The following is a 16,815-nucleotide window of genomic DNA, read 5'->3' on the forward strand; positions in this document are numbered from 1 at the left end:
GCACAAAACAGCCCCTATAAAATACAAACGAAATAGAGTGGTTGTGTACGGGGTCGATACGCAGTTCCAGGCCGATCTAGTCGACATGATTGCCTACACTAAGGATAACGACGGTAATAAATATCTGCTGACGTGCATAGACGTATTTAGCAAGTACGCGTGGGCTCGCGTTTTGAAGAATAAGAGCGGGCCCGAAGTCACTAGAGCGTTCGAGTCTATCCTCGAAGAGGGCCGTGTCCCTCAGAAATTGCAGACGGATCAGGGAAAGGAATTTTTTAACAAACAATTTCAAGATGTAATGAAAAAGCACGATATTAATCATTTTGCTACCGCCACCGATTTGAAAGCCAGCGTCGTGGAGCGATTTAATAGAACGTTAAAAAGTCGTATGTGGAGATTTTTAACGGCTACAAATTCCCGACGATACATAGATGTTTTACAAGACATTATGCAGGGGTACAACACCAGTTATCACCGAAGTATCAGAATGAGACCCGTGGACGTCAACAAAGTAAACGAGGTTCAAGTGTTTCAAAACTTGTACGGCGATATAAAGAAGACCGAGAGAGCCGTATTTAATTTCAAAGTCGGCGATGTCGTCAGGATTTCTAAAGTGAGAGGTCCGTTCGCCAAAGGTTATGAGCAGAACTACACTGAAGAATTTTTCACCATATCCGCGTGTATCCCGCGACAACCCCCGGTCTACAGACTCACCGATTATGACGGTGATGTCATCGAGGGGGTATTTTATGAAAAAGAGTTGCAAAAAATAATTGTGAGTAAAAACAAATCTTTTAAGGTGGAAAAGATTTTAGGTCAGAAAAAACAAGGGAAATCTACTCTTGTTTTAGTGAAATGGCTAGGGTGGCCTTCAAAATTTAATAGTTATATAGATAAAAAAACACTGTTGGACTTAAAACACCCTGACGTTTAATGGGGGGGTCATACGAGCGAAGGACCGTCATGGATGACCACGGGTTCTACGTCACGCTGCCGTGCAATGCATCGAGGTCGGTTTATCCAGAAAATCGCATATCCGCCTATACAACCAGGCTAGCAAAAGCTATACAATTGAAAGGAGAATGGGAGGTGGGACTCGCCGAAATCGAATATCCTAGAAGTTGGTATAACTTTAAGGACGAAGATGGGTATTTCAGCCTACACACCGCCCCCGGACCCCCGAATAATGGATCCCCTCAAGACACCGAACCGTTTAAAAAAAAAGACTTATCGGGGTTTTTTGTATCGAGGAAATTACACATAAGCGGGGGGTACTACGCAAACATTCGTGCGATCCTTCGTGCGATAAATCAAGTTCTCGCACCGACGGCCGTATTGAATCACGATGAATTAAAAAACAACGTGTTTCTGGTCGCGAGGCCTAACGTTTCAGTCAGCTTCTACGGGAGACTGGCCACTATTTTAGGAATGATACCGGACGATGCTCTCGGACGTTCGGCCTACCATGATGAAGCTGATTTTACTACGAGCGTCATCACGTACGCTCCTCATCAATCCGATATCAACGCCGGGTTCTACACAATGTACGTTTACACCGACATCATCCAATATCAATCGGTCGGTGATTCTTACGTCCCCCTTTTGAGATGCGTACATATATCGGGTAAAACCACCGACACGGTCATTGCTAGATACGACAACCCACATTACGCATCGATCAACAAGGATCACATCAGCAGCATTACCATAGAGTTGAAGGACGACCAAAACTGCGAAATACCATTTTCTTACGGGAAAGTCATCGTAAAACTACACTTTAAACCAAAAAATGGCATATTATAGACCTGGAGAGACCGCGGACTATGTCAGCTACTACCGAAATCAGGCAGGCGGGGGTTTACCAGGCTATGCCGGAGGAGGGGTTATGTATGGCGCGGGGTTAGGAGGACTTTTCAGAGGTCTGTTCAGGATGGCCATACCTCTGTTAAAAAGAGGATTTAGCATCGCGAAACCCCACCTAAAATCCGCCGCTAAAAATATAGTGTCCGACGTCGTCTCAAACGTATTGACGCGTGCGCATAGCAATAATGCTAATGCTCAAGACGGATCTGGGCTGATGGTCATGGCCCGTAAGAGGATGTCTAAACCACCGGGTGTAAGGAGGCGTGGTCAATTGGGTAAGAAGAAGAAAACAACACGAGGAACAAAGAAGCGTCCAGTCATACGCAGAAAACGTAACAAGTCTGTTAGTCGAAAAGCATCGGTCAAGAGATCCGTAAAAACCATATTCTAACATGGCGCTACTGCATCGTATGTCGGGAGAATGCATCAAGTCCGAGTTGGACTTATTTACGGTTCCAATGACGCAGACTGTTATTGAGAAAAACGGGTATTTAGAAGTAGCCCCATTATCCGCCATATCGGACACCGCACCATTAGAGTTTTTTATCGCAGGCAACGGCGACGATTACGTGGATCTAAATAACACGATGCTCTATACACGTCTGAAAATCACGAGACCAAATGGAGCAGACATCGCAAACCCTGCGAAGGTGGGTCTAATAAATTACCCCGGAGCCACAATTTTTTCACAAGTCGACGTGACCCTCGGCGACCGTCTGATATCCCAGAGTTCCTCGACTTACCCTTACCGCTGTATCATCGAGAGTCTGATCAACTACAGTAAAGATGCGCTGGAATCTCTTTTCTCCGCCGGACTGTTTTACAAAGACACAGCCGGTCACATGGATGTGGCTGACCCCGAAGGCCGTAACGCGGGGTTGACGATGAGAGCAGTCTACACCAGCGAAAGCAATGAGGTGGAACTGCTGGCCCCTATACACAGCGATATATTCTTTCAAGAAAAACTTATGTTGAACGGCGTGGACATCAAGATACGCTTCATTCGAGCAAAAGATGAATTCTGTCTGATGAGGTCCGACGACGTGGCTTACAAAATAAAAATAGAGTCGGCGTCCCTATTTGTCAAGAAAGTCTCTGTATCACCGCCGGTGAGACTGGGGCATGCTCAGGCGTTACTCTCGACAACGGCCAAGTACCCCATAGATAGGGTGTGTGTAAAAAATTTCTCCATACCTCAGGGGACTCGTGTTTCAAATCAAGAAAATCTGTTTTTAGGAACCCTACCAAAATCTATCGTCATTGCCATGGTCGACAATGACGCATTCACAGGGTCCTACGGAAAAAATCCATTCGCATTCAAACATTATGATCTGGAGTTCCTAGCCGTCTACGTCGACGGACAACAATTCCCCGCCAAGCCTCTACAACCAAATTTCGAAGCTGGTTCGGCAGTACGCGAATTTTATCAGTTGGCGATGACGACAGGAAGACACCTTAAAAATCAATCGCTCTCTATCGACAGGGTCGATTTCCTGAACGGATACACGCTTTATGCATTTAATCTTACGCCTGATGAAGACTGCGGTCAGCACATTTCCCTCATCAAGTCCGGAAATATCAGACTCGAAGCTCGTTTCAGACAACCGTTGCCGAATACCGTTAATTTATTAATTTACGCCGTATTCGACAGCATCATTGAGGTGTCTAACCGCAGACAGGTACTGCTCGACTACTATTGAGATGAACACGCTACAACTCACCGCCATCATGGATAAAATAACGTGCAGGACTCATTTTCTCGGAGTTCTACCGAGCGATCAACTACCCAAAAAACCGTTGAGGATCTTACCGTCGATGGGTATCATTAATACCCACCCTGCTCGATTGCCGGGGGAGCATTGGGTCGCGGTTTATTTAACCCAAGAGGGAACCGCTTGTTTTTTTGACAGCTTCGGTAATCCACCCAACAGCCCCCGCTTTCCAATCACTATCAACAACTTTCTAACAACCAACGACGTGGACGTGTTATATTCCGACAAATGTGTCCAGGATTTTTCATCGGATACCTGCGGGCAGCATTGTGTTTTTTTTCTGTATCATTTAGCCAGAGGTCGCGACTATAACCACGTGATGAAACTATACACCGATGATTATATCAAAAATGATAAAATGGTATCCCTCTTTGTGAAGAGATTAAGACCATATGTTTGTAATGATAAAATGTTATCCTGCGTTCATTGTGTGCAGACGTGTTTGATGTATAAATAAAAAATCTTAAAACAATTATATTTTTTTTTATCGTCTTTTATTTAATGCTCACAGAAAGTCGTTAAAATTCTAACCATTGTCCTCGTTCGGAAGACGGTGATTTAAATGGTGAGTCTTTGAACTCTGGAGCCAAGCGAGGTGAATATCTCCGGGCCTTTTTTTTTGAAGGTCTAACAGGAGGTGATGCGGCCTCTACAGGTTTACTCTTTAGAGAGTTAATCGTGCGTCTGACCTGTTGATTCGGCACTGTAGAAAATGGGATGTTTAATTCGGCAAAGGCGTGTAGAAACTCTGACCAGCCTAGAGGTCTCCGGTCATCCCTAACTTTGTGCGAGGCCGTAACATTTCTTAACAAATCGAGCATGTGTGAACCTTGTATGACTTTACCCTTGAACACAAACTCCCCCGATTCGTTCCATGCGCTTAGTCCTTTAGCTTTAGACATCTTGTCTAATATGTATCTGCTGTTTTTCACACTTCTCGAAGGTACATTCTTCAGAACTTCGTCGACAACAGCCTCCTCGGCTTTGCCGTCTTCGACGTTAGCAGCAGTCGGTGGTTCATCTTTATGACCGAGATCGGTATGGGGTAACGAAAGCGTTAAAACACTACTCTCACGATCGCCTTGTTTAACGATGGCCAAAAACCTGCTCAGGGAATTGCTGTAAAGTTTGGCTTTTTCGTAAGTATTCAAATCAGTCCGCTGTAAAATATTTCTTATGGTATCATCCAAATCGTTCTCCACGCTCCGTTGAATGTTCTCACGAACATTTCCGCTCTTGATCTTATCCAGTTGATGGTGCGGGACTAAATACATCTTCTCGGCATACTCCATCCTATCGATTTGCTATCAAGCTCGAAATAAAGGGTACAGCGACGCTTAGGAGCGGTAACAGGAATCCGCCCTTCTGGTTGAAGACTCGTTTCTTGGCCGCTATGCCAATTTTTTTATTGGCTACAAATTTAATATCCGCTTTTCTCTTTTTCAGTTTTTGGTACTGCTGCCTGTTGACCGGAATTGTGCCATATAGGATATTAAGAGCCACTTCACAGAGCGTTAAAATGAATTCGTCGGACGCCGATTGTAAAATAAGACGTCGTTGTTTAGGACTGGCTTTATGTAGCAGTTTTAACACAGGCAGATGTTTACAAAGTCTGGCGGACATGACGATTGATCACGTTCTTCTTTTTTTCGGAATATAAACCACTTGACGGTCGGAAAGCAATCCTGTTCTGAGACGGTACTGCTCCGGAGTTTTTGCTTTATAGTCTATCATTAGGTACCCGAAAGGACGGTCGACCGCGTCGTGATAACACTCCATAAAGTATTTTGTGTTTCCGGGGTACATTTGACGACCTAGCATCGCCACTTGATGGACGTCCCGAGGATTTTTAAACAGGATCATATAATTGGCGTTTAAACTGATGGTTCGGCTGGACTTACCCTGTGCAAATAAATTTTGCACTATGTAAATAGAGCTGAGATTCCTGTGGTGGCAATATTGAGTAAAGCAACGTTGGAGTTCAACATTACTGCTAGCTTGCTCCATGAGATCGTCCACCACCAAAAGGTTTGTCTTGGTGACAGGCAGTAAATCATCATCATTCAGACTCTGGGGTATTCCTTGTATAAATTTAATGTCATACAATTGAAGTAAATCATCGTACAAAGTTTGCCAACAATCATACAACCAAACAATGTTTTCAATTTTCTTGGAAATGATATTCACCCCATTTTCCAACAAAAGTTTTACAAAATAAGACTTTCCGGAATTGGACGGGCCGCTGATGACACACGAGAAAGGGTGTTGGAGTCTGAAATCAAAATCGGACACATCCTGAGACCCTCTGTGCATCATCTGATCAGTAGCCATAAGGAAGCGTGCTATAATCGCTTAAAAGCCGACGTTTATTGTAGACGACCTTAAACCTTTTAACGACTGATTTGTTGTGCAATGTGAGTGACTTTTTATCTCGAACAATGTTTTCAGTCTGAGCCAGGATGTATTTGGATCCATCGTTCGACGTCACATAGCTGTCAACCAGACCAATCAGGGATTCGAGACAGATAGCTCGGGAATTTTTAGCATTGAGAGTTATACCTTTAGCTTTCATCGAAACTTGACCTTTGGCCGTGTCAAAACCATACGATTTGGGACCGCTCGAGCAGAAGACGGTTATATAATCATCGGGGTCTAATTCGCTGGTCAGCTCCCCTAAATGGTCGCCCAGAGGAGGCTCCCAGTCACCGTCTCTAGACACAAATACAACACTGTCTGTGTCCGAGTATAGAAGGCGGTCTCCTAGTCTGTCCATCAATTCGTACAATTCCAGTCGGGCGTGCGCGGTAGTGAAAGCGCCTACAAAAACATTCACGTCGCGCGCCTTGCAAACATCCTCTTTGGGTGGTTTATGCTGGACAAGAGCCACATCATCTGAGACGAATGAGAAATACGCCAACGTGTCGGTATTACCAAAAACAATTCTGGTGAAATCTTCGGGATCGCTCACCAGAGTTGTTTGAGGCAAGTTCTGTCTTAAAGAGAAGCGTCCCCACAAACTATTCAGAATTAATTTCGTGATTGCCCTCTGGGCGGCGTTGTGCTTGATCTTTTCGGGGTCGAGTTTAATCCCCTCTTTTTCAAAATACTCTCGAATGTAAGTCTCTTTCTCGGCATCCGTGACGACATTGGACGGGTAGCCGGACGCTTGTTGTTTCAAACACAAAAACGTTTTTACGTATTCGACGAACAACGTGTCTGACCGCTGTGGAAAATGCCAAACCTCGTCTATCTTGGCTACCACATAACCCTTCTCGACGGCTTTTAAAAGTTCGATACTGACCCAACACCCCGAGAGGGACCTTTCCTCGTCCGTGTGGGTACAGCTCGTGGTCTGGTTTTGGTCGTGCGCGCAGGTTCTACATAATGGAAACATGAGTTTTCCTTGACATCTGTAAGGGAGAACCGGGTGCAGTAATTTACGGGGAGGGTACACGGTCGCTTTGATAAGGCCGTAATAGTTTTCAATCGGTTCAAAATCTGTGAAAATGATTTGGGGGTGTTCAATCGGGTAGCTTTTCCTGGCCTGACAGAAAGGGTACAAGCTAGTAAAATCCAGATACCTTATTTTCTCATCTCCGGTCACTTTGTGATACAGTTTATAGGCGTTCGTTCGTTCTCCCCCCGTACAGGGCCTCTCGTGGGTTCAATCTCTCTGGGGCGGAATAATCGGTCATAAACTCTATCACGGAGGGATCGGTCTTTTTCATGTCGGTCCATTCGCATTCCCAAAGAACTTCGATTTGCAAACCGTACGCGTTCCGCAGAATTTCAACCTTATCGTCAAACTGGTTCCTGAGAACCCCATAGGGCACTCCGGACAACGGGTGCAACTCGTGGGGTTCAAAGCGACAGCAATGACCATGGAAGATGCAACCCGCGTACTCTAAGCCGTGCCTCACGCCGTCCTGCTCGTAGTAGCCGTCTAAAAAGTATTTACCAATCGATACTTCGCCGTGGTTTACGGCGTGGTGAACGTCTACGTTTCGAGTCTTTTTTACATACTCTAGCCATTCGATCGAACCGCTTGAGTAGGCCTTATTCTGATGGACGTACGCTTTGTTATGCGTGAGGGCGAGTGTGTTTCTGGCGAGATAATGTGTTTTGAAGACCCCCATCGAACAACTGGCAATTGTCGTGAACGCAAAAGGGTCGAGTTCGGTGCATTGTACGAAAGACTCTCTGTATTTCAAGCACCCTTCGCGTAATAAGACGACGTCGTTAACGCCGTACGCGTACAGTTCTTTCTTGAAGTCAAAGAACTTACCCCCAACCGTGCGGTACCACTCATCAAACTTTTCTCTGTCTTTATCCGACATGTTATCGTAGTTGTAGAACTTTTTGTCGGGGTATGGGCCGAAGTAGTTCTCATTTTCCACCCTGTTGAAAAGATGGGGAAAGTAGCCTTTTTCAGTCGTCGTTAAGTCTAACGCCGCGGGCATTTTGGCGAGAGCGAATGGGAAAAATGAGTAGCTATCGATATATCGTTGGGCAAACGACTCATCGTACATCAAGACTAATTTGCACCCTTGCATTATGACCTCAAGCGCGATCCCGGCTTTGCAAAAATACTCCAGGATTAGAAAGGAGTCGAATCTGGAGGCGTAATGAGCTATGAAGCAGTAGCCTTCGTATCGAGGCTGTCTGAAGTGGTTGATTAGCTTAGCTATGCAGTCGGTACCCTGAGCCGTAAATTTCTTCCCTTTAAATGTGATGGCGCAAACAAAATTAGCCACGTGCCTACCATTTTCGTAACGCGTTTCAAAATCGTAGAAGATGTATTTCTCACAGGGTTCCTTAGGCTCTAGAGGTTGTATGAAGCATTGATGCTCACCCTCGTCCGTCAGACGTTCGCGACAATGCACGCATTTGTCCGCGGCGCACATATGTTTACTTTTCTTGTCGCCCGGTTTAACATTGTAACGTCTGTTACATAGCTTGCAGTATTTAATCATATCACAGGCTGGGTATTCCTGACCGGGAGGTGAGTTTTTTTTATGCATTTCGTAACAATAGGCAGATTTACAGAAACGCAAACAATCGGGACAATGTATAGTTCTTACAGGAAACGTGTGACAATCGGCGTCAAAACACACATTGCAGACGTGCTTACAATGATGGTGTCTGCGGTCGGTGTAAGATTTGTAGCAAAATGGACACACGTATGGCGAACCCATGAATGCCGTCAAACTCGTTATCATGTAGTAATGGTCGTTGTGGAGATACAGGAAAACCGTTTTTGGGTGGGGTTCGTCAGAATTTTTGTACGTTTCTAAGACCATGGCGTTAGATCTGTGAAATACAACGATTTTAATGTCTAGCGCTCGTTCAAACAAGGCTATGTCGCCAAGACCGATTTTGTCTTGGATTGAGAAGCCGACGTTGTTTTGGATGACGGCAGCCAGTTTTTCTAACTCGCTTTCTGGTAATAGGGAATTAAGGAAACGGACGAGACAGATGGAGAAGCACAAATTATTTGAAATATTTGTGGGGCAGAATAAACTCGTCTTTTTTCTTTTGATCACTTGGTCGACGGCCAGGTCCGTGAGTTTCCGGCGACCTCCGCCTTGTCTGTTCATGGCTACTGACGCTTCAATTTCAACAGCGTCGTCAGATAGTAGCCGATTGTTGCTCTGTAAAACTTTTTCAATTTGATCGAGAAGTGAATCCGCGTCGTAATTATTACCGTGAGTTAAAACCCCACTGACGGGTGTTTGGAGACTGGGAGCCGACAATGTAATATTGATTACGGGGGCATTGGGGTCAAATTCTCTAGCATAGGAAACAATCTCACTCAACATATCGTGTAAGCGGATGTGATAAGAGGCCAAATCTGTAGAGTTAATCTCTCTCAGATTCGTACTCCTTCTCAACGTTACGCTATTGAAACGAGGTCGTGGTAAAACATGATATCCGTTAACGAACCCACCCTCGCGAATCAATCTATCAGTGTCCGTACGGCTTAATCGAGTCTGTGTAGTAGAATCGACATTACCTGATGCGGACGGTTGTGAAGTATCATTATCGGCAGGGTGCTCTGTGTTGTCAGGATCAGGGTCGGTAGATGGTGGGCTGTTTAAAACACCGCCATGTTGTACAACGGGGTCGTTGTCTAGGCTTAGCAGAGGATCAAACAAATTCATATTTGGATTTACAGCTAATTCAAAAAGATCCAACATAGCAGGGGATTCTAGATTAAACAAATACTGTTCTAAAGAATCGGGCAGTATACTTAGCATTTCAATTTCATCCGGCGACAGTTCTGTGTCGTCTGACCCGTCCATTTTAGATCTCAGACTTCAACATGAAATAGTACAAAATCAGAGTATATGTAAAAAGCAAATATGAAATAGTACAAAATCAGAGTATATGTGAAATAGTACAAAATCAGAGTATATAAAGTATAAAAAAAGCACACATGAAATAGTACAATATAAAATCAGAGTGTATAAAAATCAATACATGAACAAATCCATTTTACTCATCTGACTGTTCGACGAGAATGAGAAGAAGATGATGAACCAAAAGTACCAGTTCACGATGGTATTCGGTGAACATGCGTTCGTTTCTATTGATACGTCGAAATATTTCATCGGCCAGATTTTGAATAAATCGATCTTGCGCATCGACTCTGCTATGTACCTCCAGCTGAGAGCTGCGAAGATCAGAGCTCAATGAGGCTAATCTACTATGTGTTTCGATCTGTGTGTCACAAACCTGAACGTTCACTGTCTCTATACGGTTTTGTGTTTCGCTGTGTGCATCACGAGACTGTTGTCTCAATGATTCTATTGAATCGATAAGCGTGCGCATCAGAGGAGTAGCACCGTCATCATCAACCGTCTGAGACCCTGCTGCTGACGCTACTTCTTCATCCTCAATGTCTCCTTCGTCTTCTTCTGATGATTGGTGAAAATCACTGTTTTCATCAATTGTTTGATTAGTGTTTATGGCCTCTACCTCATCGCCGCGTCCACTCGCCCAAGAACCACACTCCCATGCTTCCAGTTGATCACTATCCCAGGCCGTCACACCGGTTGAACCTGTTGTGTAGAAAAATAACAAAAATCTTAATGGTCCGGTTCAATTTTGGATTTTTAAACTTTTGATAATGTAGTTATTCTTACCGTAAAACACAGTCGTGTCAGGACTGGGTTGCTGACTGCTTGCCCCGCTGGTAGATGGACCGGGTGACTGGTTGACAGGCGGGGTACCAGGGGAAATGACAGGCGGGGTGGCAGGTGGAGTGGCAGGAGGGCTGGCAGGTGGGGTGATAGGACTGGGGGGTGGGGCGGCAAGTGGAACGGCTGGTGGGGTACCGGGCGAACTGGAACCGATGGTCTTTCTCAAAGGTTCGCCGCTTGGTTCAGCACTCTCACCATCATCGTTGTGCGAACTGGAACTGGAACCGACGGTCTTTCTGACCTTTCTCAAAGGTTCACCACTCGGTCCAGCACTCTCACCGTCATCATCATCTTTCGTAAGATCTACCACAGCCGATACTGCGGATTAAAAATTTAGTTAAAATAATTGAAATAAGTTCATTTTAATTTATAAAACAATATAAAAGATAAGGTCTCACATGCATCATTAATGGCTTGGAAGGCGACCAATTCAATATTCGTGGTATTCGAGCCTGGAAAATATAAAACCTGTTTATGCATGAAAGACAATTTAGTGAGCTGATTTTATAAACATCAACCGTGAATAATAAAACACATACGCATGTAACATGTAATGCAACCCGGATCTCGATCCTTCAGCCTTGAGAGCGCGACTAACGCTTGAATCTAAAATGCTTGTTCTTTTAGCAAATTTGATGACACGACCCGCCCCACACACACACACACACACACACACACACACACACACACACACACACACACACACACACACAGCATGGAATTTACAAAAATTTAAAATTAATAAAATATGAATAAAATAATTAAATATAAATAAATTAAAAAATAATTAAATATAAATAAATTAACTAACTAAAATAAATATCAATTTAAATATAAATAGATTTAAAAATAAATAAAATAACTAAATAAAATATATTTAAAGATAAATAAATTTAAAATAAATAAAACTAACCACAGAATGGACCTATTTCACAAAACAGCTTGTCATAGCAATTAAAACCACAAGATGGCTCTTAAAACTAACTTAGTTAAACAGATTATCAATCCTAAAATAAATCAAAACAACATGTCATAGCAATTAAAAACCACAAGATGGACCTATTTTACAAACAGGGTGCAATAACAATAACGACCACAGGATGGAGATATTCTACAAAACAGGGTGCAATAGCAATAACGACCACAAGATGGAGATATTTTACAAACAGGATGCAATATCAATAACGACCACAAGATGGCCCTATTTCACAAAACAGGGGCGCAATAACAATAACGACCACGCGATGGAGATATTTTACAAACAGGATGCAATACCAATATCAACCACAAGATGGAGATATTTTACAAACAGGGTGCAATACCAATAACGACCACAAGATGGAGATATTTTACAAACAGAGTGTAATACCAATAACGACCAGACGATAGAGATATTTAACAAGCCGTGTGCAATAACAAAAACGACCACACGATGACAGCAGAGCGCTATATGGATTCGGTTTAAACCACAGTCGAGGAACAATTTTACCAAAACAGGATGTAGTTCTTACCCCCCCCCCCCCCCCCCCCCGGCGCTAGGGGGAGCTACGTGACGCCGGTTTAAACAACAACAAACATGGTGAATGGACCGCCTCACCATTGTACAGTGTTAAAACAGGCTTTTATGTTTTAAAACATCGCGAAAACAAATCGACCTAGCTTCAGAACCATAAACAATAACACGTAGAACTCATAGAACATAAACCCCCATTAGCACACAAATAATGGTAGGCCACGAAGCCTAATAGGATGCAGAAATGAGATCAGATGGCTAGAACATCGCGCTGATTGCACAATAACGTTACATTAGCTGATATTAAGACAAATAAGTGCTCTTTTAAATAAACAATGTTGCAGTGGGGTAAAAAATAAACCAACATAGGATGATTAAAACACTAATGTAACAACAGGATGGCAGCGTCTTTTCAAAATAAAAGCCGAGGGAAGCCACGTGTTTTCATAATAAAAGTCATGGGTAATGCGATGTGGAAACGCACTAAATTATAATAAAACTAGATGGCGATCAGATTTATGTGTCTAGAGTCTAATAACCAAGAAATTATGATATGATAACCCATCTTTTGATAAAAAAGATTCACAATTACCTGATTAATATAACAACGATGAAAATAATATAGCTATAAAGATTTTAACATATGAAACATGCAATAGCAGACACTGGAGTTAAAAACAGCAAACATCAGATAAAAATAACAGATAAAGCCAATAGATAAAAGCAGCAATAGCAGACAAATCAGTTAAAACCAGAAGACAGTAGTTAAAAACAGTAATAGCAGCCAGCAGATAAAAATAGCAGATAAAGCAGCAATAGCAGACAGCAGATAAAAACAGCAAACATCAGATAAAAATAACAGATAAAGCCAATAGATAAAAGCAGCAATAGCAGACAAATCAGTTAAAACCAGAAGACAGTAGTTAAAAACAGTAATAGCAGCCAGCAGATAAAAATAGCAGATAAAGCAGCAATAGCAGACAGCAGATAAAAAATAACAGATAAAAATAACAGATAAAGCCAAAAGATAAAAAATAACAGATTAAACCCAAAAGTTAAAACAGCAGCCAGCAGATAGAAATACAATAGTTAAAACAATCTTTTTAGATTAAACACAGCAGCAATAGCAGGCCAGCAACTATTAAATCAATGATTAAAACCAGTAATGAATTATTCCTAATGTAGAAAAACAGCAGAATAATATAAAACACTTACTTTTTTGCATCTTGAAAAGGTGAGCAGAGATGGTCAGGGTAGAGAGTTGGCAAAACTGATGGTTTGGCTGAAATCCAGACGTTTTATTTATAGACCTATTGGCTGTAGTGAAACTGTAGTGAAAAACGATACTTTCGCCACGAGATGGGGCTATTGTATAAGGAATAAATTCGTGTCCAGGAAATGCTTTATCACGAGGCAGGATTCCCACATCCTAGTGAAGAGGTAATAATTTATTTCAAACTGCCAAACGACCGGCAAAAATGACCAGCATCTGTGTTTTAAACAAATGACTGTCAATACCAGAAAAAATACGACCGCTGTGTATCAGTGTTATAGCCGATTCAGCAAATACAGACCGCAAACTCAGCATAGAAAGTGCAAAGCAGGATATAGACTAACTAACTAACTAGCTATAATTTATTTTAACCTGTCGAACCATCCGCAAAAATGTCCAGCATCTGTGTTTTTTGATGACTACCATATTCAACCCAGTCCACCAGAGATAATGATTGTTTTACAAAGACGCTTACATCAGCGTTAAGTCACGAAATAGTTGTCTTAATATCCTATTTTATATTGAGTATGTTTTTTCAACTTTAGTTAGTGCGATATTTAGGAAACCCCTTTCTCACTTTCACTGCTCTGGAATGCGAGGGGGGGTCTGAACTCAGCCAGAGAGAACGCGCTCATAGACGCATGCACGAGCACCACTCTGAGTGCTCTGGTGAGCTAATTCAGGAAAAAACTGTGTTTTTGTTTTACCAGTTTTAATAATGTATTGAATTTAAAAACATTATTACGACTTTTAATAATATATTACATTTAAAACATTTTTTAAATTTTAGGATTTTAGCCCTAACACAATGTCTCTTTCTGATCGCTGAATAAACCCTAGGAGTCAGAGACCGGCAGATGGTGCTGTAAGAGAGAACCACTATGTAATTTTATATTATATTATAAGCAATTAATTTATACAATTTTAAACGAATAGAATGTTTTTCAACCTGTTAAATTATTTTATACTTTAAAAGAACAGAATGTTTTCAACTTTTTGTGGTAGGTTTTAGTATTTAGTAAAATCCTTATTCATTTATTATTTTGTGTGATAGACACCACACTGATTTTCATAACCTGTACGTTGTTTTTCTTCAGCGCTCTCTATAAACATTTAACTGCTTGTATAATTGTTTTTCAATGGTTGTGTGACACACTTTCAGTCTTTTCTTCTCACTTTCACTGTTACCTCAGGAATGTCAGAGGACGCGCGCACAATCACACACACACACACATACAGGCACAATACTCTGTCTTTTTCTTCTCACTTTCCAAAGGGGCTCACAATGTACTCAGGAATGCTGAGGAGATGCTGACACATATCCCATATCCTATATATATATAACAGAGCCTTCAAACTTTCTGTCAAAATCACATGATCAAAGCAAGGTCAATACGGCAAACCATAACAACATATGCCGGAAAGACACCGGAAGGCCACCTGTCAAAACACATGATCGAAGGGATAGGGAGGGGCAATAGGTCAAAACTAACTGTCAAAACCACATGATTGACGGATAGGGAGGGTCAATAGGTCAATCCATAACAATAGAGACCGGAAGGACACCGGAAAGGTCAACCGGAAGGTCAATGACAACCGGAAGCCATCAATCATTTTGACACATGGTGCCCTATATTAACTACTGTAGTCGATTGTCGAGTTCACGCGCGTGATCATAGGTACTAAACTCGACAAAAAGCTCAATGTTAAAATTGACCGGAGTTCTCCTTTAAGAGGCAACGAGCTGTCAACTTCTCAAAGTGACGCTGCATGAGTCATGACGAGCGCGAGGGAGATGGCGGGAATTCACAGCTATATGAACACGTCACTTGAGGGAGTTAACACTGTTGTATTACAGTTTTTCTCAAAAGCTAAAACACATTTCACAAACGTTTCCTCCATGTTCCCCAATGTCTAAACACAACACCCTTTTCTAAAGCTACATAAACACAACCACACCTTCTCACTTCAAAACTCAAACTTTCACACCAAAAGAGCAGCTCGAAGCTTTCAAAAATGTAAACACTATACACATCATTACACACTACAGTAAAACAATTGAAAACACAATGCTCAATTTGTGAGAAGGTTCTTTGTTTCATAACTACCAATGCATATTTTTTTAAACTTTACAGTAATGGATCTTCTTAGATCTCTGCAGAGGATTAGGCATTTAGATTTGTGAGTTTCATATGAAGAGTATAAATCTATAGTAAATTCTGTGTGTACACTACTGTAACACAACTCAATGCAAAACAGAATCTATTGCACACAACAGTACTCCTGAAAACATGATCAGGGTGTGAAGTTTTTTTATTTACTTTATTCACACCACACACACACCACAATCACTGTGCGGCATCATGTTGCTGAGCTGCATCGGGCCACATCACCTCATCCACATCGCAGGCTATATTGTCTCTTGCCAGGCACCGCGGGAAAAACACCCTGGAATGGCGAATCCATCCTTGGAAGGCCTCCACTGGGATGTCAACACAGGCCAGCTCCATTGCCCTTAGGAGGTTCTCTCTAGTGTATGGTTGTCTGTCATAAACCTTCCATCTCCACGATGAGAAGAACTCCTCTATAGGGTTCAGGAAAGAGGAGTAGGGTGGCAGACAGACGTTTAAAAAGTGGTTACTGTTGGTGGTGAACCACTCTCTGATTTGGTTTGTTCTGTGGAAGCGTACATTGTCCCAAATGATCACATAAATGTGATGTGCGGGCCCAGGATGGTGTTGTTGACGGTCCAGGAGGATGTCTTTTAGCTCCTCTAGGAAGGTGAGGAGACGTTGGGTGTTGTAAGACCCAAGGACAGCATGCCGGTGGACAAGCCCCTCCGAACCCATGGCCGCACAAAGAGTAATATTACCCCCCTGTTGGCCAGGAACCTCAGTGATGGCTCTTTGGCCAATGATGTTACGGCCTCTTTGCCTTCGTTTCTGCAGGTTGAAGCCAGCCTCATCCAGGAAGAGGTACTCATGAGGTCTGGCCATCGCGTCCAACTGTAATATCCTCTGTGAAAATGTGAAAGTGCACAGGTGTTCAGAACAACAGTCAATCAGGTAGCACAGTATTGTCCAGACGTAATGTAGGCCACTGAGCAACACAGTATGTCCACTAACTGTACTGTGAACATGGATGTATACTTCCTTGCACATACTCGTAACGTAGGTCTTTGTGTCGCGCAGA

General features: G+C 42.6%; 3 protein-coding genes and 1 long non-coding RNA gene across 6 annotated transcripts in view; 2 read left to right on the forward strand and 2 right to left on the reverse strand.

Moving 5' to 3' along the window:
* The window catches only part of LOC311295870 (elastase-1-like), a 199,550-nt gene that overhangs the window by 173,779 nt on the left and 8,956 nt on the right, over positions 1-16,815 (forward strand). The window lies entirely within an intron of this gene.
* The window catches only part of LOC311295873, a 183,348-nt gene that overhangs the window by 125,680 nt on the left and 40,853 nt on the right, over positions 1-16,815 (forward strand). The gene's annotated exons all lie outside the window — the stretch shown is intronic.
* LOC311295855 (uncharacterized protein) overlaps positions 1-16,815 on the reverse strand; it is a 260,836-nt gene that overhangs the window by 28,723 nt on the left and 215,298 nt on the right. The gene's annotated exons all lie outside the window — the stretch shown is intronic.
* Positions 5,722-12,316, reverse strand: LOC311295856 (uncharacterized protein). 3 transcript variants are annotated; one of them, XM_084417391.1, is made up of 4 exons: positions 11,377-12,316; positions 11,236-11,289; positions 10,781-11,155; positions 5,722-10,696 (listed from the first exon to the last, which is right to left on the reverse strand). In XM_084417391.1, the coding sequence occupies exons 1-4, from the start codon at positions 11,378-11,380 to the stop codon at positions 10,131-10,133; spliced, it is 999 nt and encodes a 332-aa protein (XP_084273517.1). In that variant the 5' UTR covers positions 11,381-12,316; the 3' UTR covers positions 5,722-10,130. The 3 variants fall into 3 exon arrangements, with proteins under 3 accessions (XP_084273517.1, XP_084273516.1, XP_084273515.1); XM_084417389.1 differs by having other exon boundaries at positions 5,723-10,696; XM_084417390.1 differs by having other exon boundaries at positions 11,236-12,316.

The sequence above is a fragment of the Rutilus rutilus genome (assembly GCF_951802725.1).
Source record: "Rutilus rutilus genome assembly, chromosome: 8".
In the NCBI taxonomy this organism is placed as follows: domain Eukaryota; kingdom Metazoa; phylum Chordata; class Actinopteri; order Cypriniformes; family Leuciscidae; genus Rutilus; species Rutilus rutilus.

Coding starts and splice junctions, on each gene's coding strand:
- LOC311295856 (XM_084417389.1), bottom strand. CDS start 7,029: ATGTTTCCATTATGTAGAACCTGCGCGCACGACCAAAACCAGACCACG.